Source organism: Lynx rufus, unplaced genomic scaffold, assembly GCF_022079265.1.
Source record: "Lynx rufus isolate CCGP_SWC_20201006 ecotype Redwood Valley unplaced genomic scaffold, mLynRuf1.p SCAF_4, whole genome shotgun sequence".
Taxonomy (NCBI): Eukaryota; Metazoa; Chordata; class Mammalia; order Carnivora; family Felidae; genus Lynx; species Lynx rufus.
In genome coordinates, this window is record NW_025814856.1 from 123,532,615 (window position 1) to 123,542,867 (window position 10,253).

Below are 10,253 nucleotides of genomic sequence, written 5' to 3' on the forward strand. Positions count from 1 at the left end.
AACAGAAATGTATTTCTCCCAGTTCTGGAGGCTTGAAGTTCAAGATCAAGGTGCTGGGCCATTTCAGTGCCTGGTGAAGAGCCACTTCCTGGTCCACAGATGGTCACCTTCTCACTGTGTTCCTGCATGGTGGAAGGGACAAGGGGGCTCTCCTCTTTGGGGTCTTTTTTATAAGGTACTAACTCTATTAATGAGACCTCGGCTCTCATTTCCTGATCACTTCCTGATCTTAATACCTCTTAATACCATCACCGTGGGGGTTAGGATTTCAACATATGACTTTTGGGGGCCATAATATTCAGTTCATTGCAAAATATATACACACAGATATATACATTTTGTTTGTTATTGTTTTATCAGCGTGGTATTTAAGATATTCGCATTTCCTGCTGGATTTTCTTCCCCTTAGTCAAGACGCATCACAATCATTTGTTATTTAGTTTTAAGAGATGGTAGTTCTTTTTACTTTATTTCATGTTTTTACTCCTTGTATCAGGAAACCAGTGGCACAATTTTCCATGGGCCCTCTGATAATCGATAAAGTAAATCCTTGTAATTCCCTCCTTCATCTACATTTCTGCATTGGGCATTTATGAGGATCTACGGCATGTCAGGCACAGAGGGGGTTTGATCTCAGTCCTGTTGACAGCCTATTTCCCTTCACTTACTCCAGGCCTCTTTATTTCTTTCCACAGGTGCCACAGTGAACAGAGAAAACAGCTGCCAGTCTGACAGCAGCGGGTTCCTGGATGAACCACCAGAACCACTGCCCCTGCAGGTAGAAAGTCCCTGGAGGGCTGGAATAGGAGTAAAAAGAAAGATAAGTAGATAACACGCTGCCACATTTGGAAAAGAGCAACCAGCCCTTAGAAGATATGCACCCTAGGCACCCAAGGGACAGGGGACGATGAAATCACAATAAACAAGGTGCCATAGGGACACCTGGGGGGCTCAGCCAGTTGAGCTCAGGTCATGATCTAGCAGTCCTTGAGTTTGAGCCCTGCCTTGGGCTCCTTGCTGACAGCTCCAAGCCTGCTTCAGATTCTGTGTCTCCCTCTCTCTCTACCCCTCCCCCACTCAACACTCTGTCTCTCTCAAAAATAAACATTAAAAAAAAAAAAAAAGCAAGGTGCCATAAAGCTTAGCATTCCTTTCCTTTTTTTTTCTTTTGACTTTGCTAAATAAGGAAGGTGAGCCTCCTAGAGAGAAGGTCCCAGTTAAAGTAGTAAACTAACATAAACCTGAATTTGTAACCCTGATCTCCTGACTCCTAAGTCAATGGTAATGATAAAGAAACGACACACATTTTTTTTTTCCAAGAGACAGAGAGCGTACGTGTGTGAGCTGAGGAGGGGCAGAGAGAGAGAGAGAGAGAAAATCTAAAGCAGGGTCTGCAGCGCAGAGTCAGAGGTGGGGCTCAAACCCATGAACCGTGAGATCATGACCTGAGCCAAGATGAAGAGTCAGACGCTTAACAGACTGAGCCACCCAGGTGCCCCAGACGCACCCACTTCTTAAACCGAGTGCCTCCACCACCCTCCCGACCCATTTGCCTTTATCCTGGTTTCTCACACAGATGCCTTCCTTGCCAAGCAGCCAGAGTCCTGCTGAGGATGGATGTAGACAGCCGAGGGATCAGAGCCAGCATGCAGTCTCACCCCAGGGCTGCCAACCAGAGTCAGATGAGTCTGATTACAAGGGTATGGTGAGCACATCCTTTCCATATCAAGGCTGGAGTCTCTTGGAAGAAAAGGCCTCGATACAAATGGCGGAGAAAGAGTCTCAGTTTGAGGATATGGAGGAGCCACCACGGCCACTGACTCCGGACAGTGCCCTTCACAGGACCACCAGAGGGGGAGAGCCCTTGGGGAAAGAGAGCCATGTGAGGCAGCCCCCACCCATGCCCCCAACTGAATGTGAGACTGTGGTGGGCACAGTCACCTCCACACGTGATTGTCCTCTGGGGTTTATGGCGACAAAAATGAAGGACGGGTTTTTCATCACAAAAATGAAGGACGGGTTGCTGAAGCCTGAGGGGCCTGGGGAAACACATGTGCAAAGCCACTGCTGTGAGTTCCAAAGATCACCTGGAATGGAACCTGCTCAAAACAAGTTCCTCCATGTTGACTCTGAGGCCCCAACCGAAGAAGAAGGCAGTAAAACTTATTCTGACACCAACAGTATCTTACCGATGGGAGAAAGTCCACCACAGCACGTCCCCAAGCCCAGTAACATCGTGCCCTATACAGTTGACCTCATTCAAATATCCGAAAAGTCCATTCCCCACCTAGGCAAACTGGCTGGAGATACTCCCCAAGCAAAGCCAACATTTAGTGCTTTGGGTCAAATACCACCTAGGGCAGAATCTGAGATGGAAAACCTTCCTCCAAATGCTGACTCAAACACCGTTAGCTCCAAGGCTGTGATGGTCCAGATGTCCTCCAATCTGGCATCGGCTGCTCAGAATGCTGTGGCTCTGGGGACTGATTCTAAAGGAACAACTTTAGAGTGCACTCTGTGTGACCCTGTCCCCACAACAGAACCAGGACTGGAGACAGAATCAAGACAGTGCAGTGATGTTTCCATTCAGACCTATATACGTGAGCCTAGGCCCTGGCATTGCTGTTCGGCCCCAAGTCTCACCAAATCTGCCTCTCTAGACACAGGCTTCCCTCGTATCTACCCAGCGGGCATCAGCCATGCCGTACCTGCTCACTGCTGTGTCTGCTGTCATCACTGTTCCCACTGCCACTCAGAGAGGCAGAGCCCCAACCCTGCGCCCTCAGCCTGTAGGCACTGCCCATGCTTCCATAATCATCTGGAGGCCCAGTTCATGAAGACTTTGAACGTCCTTCAGGACACTACAGTGAGGGAGTTGTGTTCTGTAAGTATTCATCTCTGCAAAGACGGGAAGACAGATGGAGCGATACCACGTTGGGGATAATGTTCAGGCCTCCTGAATGCAGGCACTGAGGGCATGCCTTTCTATCTCAGATCATGAGTAGTATCTGTAAAGTGTTTTATAGCTTACCATATATGCCCTCAAATTTCTTCTTATCTGATGCGTCCAATCAATCACCTTCTGAAGTAAGGAGGCAAATTTCATTATTAATCCCCATTTACAGAGGGATCTAGAACAATAAAGTCATGTGTAAGGTTATAAACAGTAACACATCTGTACCTCATCTCCAATTCAGTCTGACTGAACAGTTCTCTGTCCTAAATTCACTTAGCTGAATAATCTAGCACAAGGTACGAACGCTCTCTGAGCCTGTTTTGTAAAATAGGGAGACTATTCATGCCACCAACACAGGCTTGTTTTAGGTTAAGTGAGAGATTGCTTGTGAAGCACTCAGCACACTCAGGCACTCAAAACAGTGCCCAGCACACAGAAAGCCCTAGAAAATGCTAATTGTATGGCTGCTTCTGAGACATAGCATGGGGGGAAGCTCAGAGCCAGGTACAGGATAAGGACTGGCTCTGGAAGCCAGGCAGGAAGACACTGATTAGAACGAGGACCACCGATTAAGCCTGGGCCACCTCCAGGGGTGAGTGACCCTCCATGCAGACAGAGCCCTCCTCATTTCTCTAGCTGGTGTTAACAGGTGACCTTGGGCCCACGTAGCCCCAGCTGTGCGGAGAGATCTGGCAAGTGGAAATAGACCTTTCTCTTCACTTGACACTATGAGACATCAGCACTTCTGCAGAAAATACAGGGGTTTTGCATCTCATTATGCACAATGACCATCTTTAGACTTGTGTGTGGCTTTCAAATGAGTAGGTGTTTAAATGAGAGTGTCCATACAACCAGCTCATGTCTTCTAAAACCTTGTCTCACATTACCTTAGCCTGCTCTCCTCCTAGAATTCACAATTATCCAAAAAAAAATGAGGGGGCGCCTGGGTGCCGCAGTCAGTTAAGAGTCCAACTTCAGCTCAGGTGATGATCTCACGGGTTCAAGCCCCATGTCGGGCTCTGTACTGACAGCGGGGAGCCTGGAGCCTGCTTCAGATTCTGTGTCTCCTGCTCTCTCTGTCCCTCTCCCGCTCACACTCTGTCTCTTTCTCCTTCAAAAATAAACATTAAAAAAAATTTTTTGATGCTATTTTTACCACAACTTGATCTGACATTATACATCCTGAAATGCATAGCATGTCAGGTTTTATTAGATGACAGTGCATTTCTCCATATTTAGATTCAAGGAACCACAAACATACATTCAAAGAAAATAATCAACACACACACTTGCATTATTATACTTACGTGCAGGTATACACACATGCACACACACACACACTTGCAGAAAAGCAAGTAAAAATGGGGGAATGCATTCACCCATGAGAGGAGGCTACTTAAACTGAAGAACAAACTCAAGAATGAAGAGAAAAGCCATCTATGGTGAGTGAGTCTGGGTTTGTAAGGCCTGAAAAATATTCTGGAGAAAAATGTCTCTAAATCAGATGCTAAGTGCTAACTAGGACTACAAAAATTATTTATAAAAAAAAAAAATTATCTGGAAAATGGATCTTGAACCACATGAAGATTATAGGCAGGGATAGGTACTATCTCATACCTGTCAATGGAAGTTCCAACTGCGCATTGAAAGTAAGTGCAATTTTAGATAAAAGACTCAGAAAAAAATTCCCATCTCATCCCCTTACAGAGAAATATGTAACTGTGCAGAGACTCATTTGACTAATGGGCAGATTCCATTTTTGTTGTCCTGTGGGTCATCTAAAATAATGGTTTGTAGGTATGATTAATTCTTATATATGTGTGTGAATTTTTCATAATAATTTATTAATTTAAAAAAACTCTCCAGGAAAGAAAATGATATTATCTGAAAAAGATTTTTAGATATTAGAAAATGCTTCTATAATGTTTATTATTTAGATTTAAATAAAAAGGAAGCATACACAGAACGTAGAAAGTAATCGGAGCCAACTCAAAAGTGAAGTTTCAATGTTTTCTGGTGCTGTTGCTCTTACTATTGAAGTTAAAGTCTGTTTTAATGGGCTTGGGTCAGCAAAGTAGACCTTCAATTAACCTTAGGTTACAACCCAACACTTATATTAGAAAAAAGAGTTCAAAACAACTTCTTTTTTGTTTTCCTTGCCGAAATTTTTCCTTTTTTCTGAAACTACTTCTATACCTGTTCTAGAGCTGAAATGTAGCTTTAGTATTTCCAAATGACCAGAAGATGGCAGTGTTTCAGAATCTTCCACATCACTCCCTTCTCAGGGACCAAATGGCCATCAGTTATTCCTAAATCCCAGCCCTGCATGCCTTCCAATCACAAAGGGTTACCCTAAAATAACTAGATGAAGCGTAATATTTAATGTCTCTAATGCTCAGCCTACTTGAGCGCCATATTTCCATGCCCCTGGCCTCACCATCCCTAGAACTAGTCAATTAGGACCATTCAAACAACTCACTGTTAAGAAACGAATAACTTCTCCCTGTGTCCAGCTACACTGTAGTTAATAATCCCTGCTATAACTCAGTTAGATCTTGAGAAGAGAATAAATGAATCAGGATACCTGGGCTTGCCTTTTTTGACCTTGGACAAGTCAGTTTGCCCTTCCATCTCAGAACACTTCTCATAATAAGAGCCCTCCGTGGCCTCTAAGATTTTTCTGGTTTCAAGAGCCCTACTGAGGTCACCTTTCAAGCATGCTTGTCAACATCAATAACAGTTCAAACACTCCTCTACCTGGTTCGAAAATACTCACACTGAAGCCAAAGTAATTTGAGAGTTTTGCCATGTAAAGTATGTTTTTCATATAAAAATATTAGAGGATGGAATCAAAACTGAACTCTCAAAGCAAAATGATGAGGAGTTTTCAGTAGAAAAACATCACTTGAAGGAAAGTATATCCATTGTGACAATTTTAGTAAAAATAACCATGAGGCTGCCAGGATTTGACCATGGCGTTTTGGGGACAAGAGTAAGAAATCTGGGACTTCCTAAAAACAGGGCTAAGAGGAATTAACACAGTTGTAAGACCAGTCTCTGTGGAAGGAATAAGAGGAAGTTGAAAGAGGGCTGCCATGAAAATCAGTTTCTTTTAAAGAGCTTTCCAGGGGTGCCTGGGTGGCTGAGTCAGTTCAGCATCCGACTTCGGCTCAGGTCATGATCTCACCATTCGTGAGTTCAAGCCCCATATGGGCTCTATACTGACAGCTCAGAGCCTGAAGCTTGCTTCAGATTCTGTATCTCCTCTCTCTGCCTGCCCCCCATCCTCATGCTCTGTCTCTCTTGGTATCTCAAAAATAAATAAACATTAAAAAAAAAATTAAAGAGGGGCGCCTGGGTGGCGCAGTCGGTTAAGCGTCCGACTTCAGCCAGGTCACGATCTCGCGGTCCGTGAGTTCGAGCCCCGCGTCAGGCTCTGGGCTGATGGCTCGGAGCCTGGAGCCTGTTTCCGATTCTGTGTCTCCCTCTCTCTCTGCCCCTCCCCCGTTCATGCTCTGTCTCTCTCTGTCCCAAAAATAAATAAAAAACGTTGAAAAAAAAATTAAAAAAAAAAAAAATTAAAGAGCTTTCCAGAAGCTCTACCAGGCCTGGGAGAGAGAGCATTACAGTCTAAAAAGCATTAATGTCACGTAAAGTCAGATGGATGGAGATGCTGGGGTTCTGGATCATGCATCTATTCAAAGCATGATCCAACCTGGGCTGGAAAACTAGGCGGGTAACTAGTAAAAATTCAGCAAATCGTGAGGTTCCTGACAAGTGGACTGGGTTTAGGGGCTGCAGGAAGATACAGATAAATTAGGAAACCAAGGCAGAAGCACAGTCATGCAGAGAAAGTACGATTTAAAGAACGGTTCACATCAGGAGCAATAAGGAGCAGGATAGGGAGAATAGACAGAGTTCAATTCTAGATTCACTTCATGAAGAGAGTAGGATGCCTCATCTATGTCTGCCTTACTCCAGATGAGCTTGTTAGCTACATGGAGCTGATCCTGCAGATTTCACCACCAGGGATTGTGGTTAAGCAGGGCTAAGACTAATAACAAAATATTCTAAGCAGACTTTCTCTAATCAAACACATACCATCCAGACAGATGTGTTCAATGTTATTGAGATTCAGAGTGAGGCAGTATTCAGCACCCAAATTAAACAAGATTTAACAAGACTCAACTTTTCTAATCACAAGCCCTTGCTCTGGGCGTTTGTCTACTGCTCTCCCTTATCTACATCCTCGCACCCCCACATCACCTAGTCCTCCAGACAGCCTTTCTGTCTCTGGGACATGATGCCACCAAGGGCCGTCCTATAACAGCTGCTCTTCTGTCCCAGACCAGTATTGCCTCCACTAGCCTGGAGAAGCCAAAGGCTGGCCTTTCCCTCTTTTCTCCCCCACACATTAGCAATAGGGCTCCACTGCAGACCAGGGAGCCCAAGTGGGAAGGCAGGCTCTGCCATGGTGAGCTCTTGCAGTGAATCAGGAAGGACTCCCTTCTCAGCTCTTTTCTAATTGTTCTCAGTGCACAGTCAAGGAGATGGAAGCCATGAAGACGGTGTGCCAGTGTTTCCGGGAGCATTTAGAGGAAATTGAACAGCACCTTACAAGACAGCAGGCACTCTTTTACAGGGACATGTCAGAGGAGGAAAGGTAATTATTGAAGAGAGTCATAAAAGTAAGTAGCAGCCCACACACCTAGAGCAAGGAAAGGTAATCAGGGCAGGACAGATGAGCACCAGGGAGCAGGATTAATGAGAAATGAGTCCTTTTCCTTTGCTTTCCTGTTCTTGTCTTTGCTTTCTCAGTGGGAGTCAGTGAGAGCTATTTGCTAGATAGCAACACTTACTCTTTAAGGCCAAGGCTATTTGAGGTCAGAGGATGGGCAGTCAGCTGGGAAGAGGGGGGTGGCCAGCAGGATATCTTCAATTGATGTCAATGGGACTTATGCAAATGTAAATGTTGAAAATCTGCATTATTTTCACATAGATTAAAAGCATATATCCCAAAAGTAGATTAGCCATTGCCTGGTCCTGAAGGGTGGGAATAGGGTTCAACTGTTAAGGGGCACAGCTTTTATGGGGCAGATGGAAGCATTCCTAAACTGCCTGGTGGTGAGAGATACCACTTGGCAACTTTACTAAAAATCATTGTAGTATACTGTTAAAATAGGTAAACTTTGTGGGAGGCAAATTATTCTGCAATAGAGTTGTTTAAAAAAGAAAGGAAACCTGGGGCACCTGGGTGGCTCAGTCGGTTGAGCATCCGACTTCAGCTCAGGTCATGATCCCATGGTTTGCGGGTTCGAGCCCCGCATTGGGCTCTGTGCTGACAGCTCAGAGCCTGGAGCCTGCTTCTGATTCTGTGTCTCTCTCTTTCTCTGCCCCTCCCCTGCTCAAGCTCTGTCTCTCAAAAATAAATAAGTTTAAAAAAAAAAAACATATTAAAAGAAAGAAAACCTGCCCTGGTAATATACCTATGTCTGCAACTGATACAAATAAAGAAGGTGACATTCCCTTTTAAGAAATGCCAGAGGAGTGAGGCACCTGGGTGACTAGTCGGTTAAGCTTCGGACTCTCGGTTTCAACTCAGATCATGATCTCATGGTTTGTGGGTTTGAGACCTGCATTGGGCTCCACGCTGACCTTGCAGAGCCTGCTTGGGATTCTTCTCTCTCTCTCTCTCTCTCTCTCAAAACAAATAAACTGAAAAGAAAAGAAAAGAAAAGAAAAGAGAAAAGAAGAGATGAAAAAAGAAGAGATGAGAAAAGAAATGTCAGAGGAGTGACCTCCATCTTGAGAGGGACGATGGAGGACTGCGCTTGGAGGTGATGTGAAATTTGGTGATTTTCTATTCTTTCCGTGCAGGGAAGAGGCAGAGCAACTGCAGACTCTACGCCAGGCCCTGCGGCAGCAGGTGGAGGAGCTGGAGTTTCAGTTAGGAGACCGGGCTCGGCAAATCAAAGACGAGATTCTATTGGTACGAGGCAGTGGGGTGTGAAGATTGATCACATCCTGCCCACCGTAGGAGGGATGCGTTAAATCAAAACCTGATTGCACATTCATTTCAGATGCTAGGGTTATGTGCCAATGCCTCTGTTTTCAATATAAAGAAACTGAAGCCCAGAAAAGTGCATCACTTGGCTCAAGGCCACGTGGCTGCCTAGCTGATGGCAGTGCAGGATTAGAACTCAGGTCATCTAATTCCTACGCCAATCTTTCCTCCTGCCTTGTAAATAAGAGATAAATATTATTAGCCATTTCCCCAAAGAGAATAAGAAACACAACTTTTGAGCTAGTATGGCTTAGTCACTTCCAGAAGCTCCTGCTAGCTCACAGAGCCCACTCTAGAGAATTCTCTGCCCATGAGTACCTTTCCCACAAGTCTGGCTTAGTTATTTGGCACAAATATGGTAAGTTGTCCTCTCTTTCTTTCCTTATTTTCCTTGTAGCAGTTTGAGCTTCTCACAGAGGAACAATGGAAACACTATACAAATCTGCATCACTGTAACTGGACAGAAGAAAACGATGGCCAGACTTCGTGTGCTAAAATCCACTCAGCCATGGCCTCCCGGGTTGCCTTTCTTCTGGACGAATACCAGCAGGTTCCCGGCTCAAGCGTGACCCATACGGCTGCCTGTTCTCCACCCACCTGGAAGAGCAACACCAGGATGTCTCCTCCAGCTCAGGCTGAGTCAGGTCCAGTCCCTTTGTCAAATTGTCCTATTGGAGGAAAGGATACAAATGACTTCCTCTAGATCAGAGCCGTTTTGATGACCTTCCTGCAAAACATAAGAGCACATTCTCACCAGACAAGGAAATCTAAATTTCCCCCCAAAAGGTGTCTATCAATTCTTCTTCAGCTATTTTTGAAAACATTCTACTCTGGGGGGCAGCTGGGGGGCTCAGTCGGTTAAGTGTCTGACTTTGGCTCAGGTCATGATCTTGGGGTTCATGAGTTTTAGCCCAGCATCGGTCTCTGTGCCGACAGCTCAGAGCCTGGAGCCTCCTTTGGATTCTGTCTGTCTGTCTGTCTCTCTCTCTCTCTCTGCCCCTCCCCTGCTCATTCTGTCTTTCTCTCAAAAATGAATGAACATTAAAAAAATTTTTTTTTAAATATTCTACTCTGGGGATGACTGGGTAGCTCAGTCAGTTAGTCCTCTGACTCTTGATCTCAGCTCAGGTCTTGATCTCAGGGTCATGAGTTCAAGCCTCGTATTGGGGCATGAAGCCTACTTAAATATACATATATTCTACTGTTGTTGAACCCAGGAGAAACTCAATATTT

At 44.9% G+C, this 10,253-nt stretch overlaps 1 protein-coding gene across 1 annotated transcript in view; it reads left to right on the forward strand.

Annotated features, from left to right (window-relative positions):
- ITPRID1 (ITPR interacting domain containing 1) overlaps positions 1 to 9,723 on the forward strand; it is a 207,274-nt gene extending 197,551 nt beyond the window's left edge. Inside the window, exons 10-14 of the mRNA XM_047095237.1 lie at positions 696 to 778; positions 1,577 to 2,884; positions 7,492 to 7,619; positions 8,834 to 8,945; positions 9,418 to 9,723. Coding sequence (XP_046951193.1) covers positions 696 to 778; positions 1,577 to 2,884; positions 7,492 to 7,619; positions 8,834 to 8,945; positions 9,418 to 9,723 — 1,937 coding nt within the window. The remainder of the gene's footprint in view (positions 1 to 695; positions 779 to 1,576; positions 2,885 to 7,491; positions 7,620 to 8,833; positions 8,946 to 9,417) is intronic.
- The last annotated feature ends 530 nt before the right edge of the window (positions 9,724 to 10,253 follow it).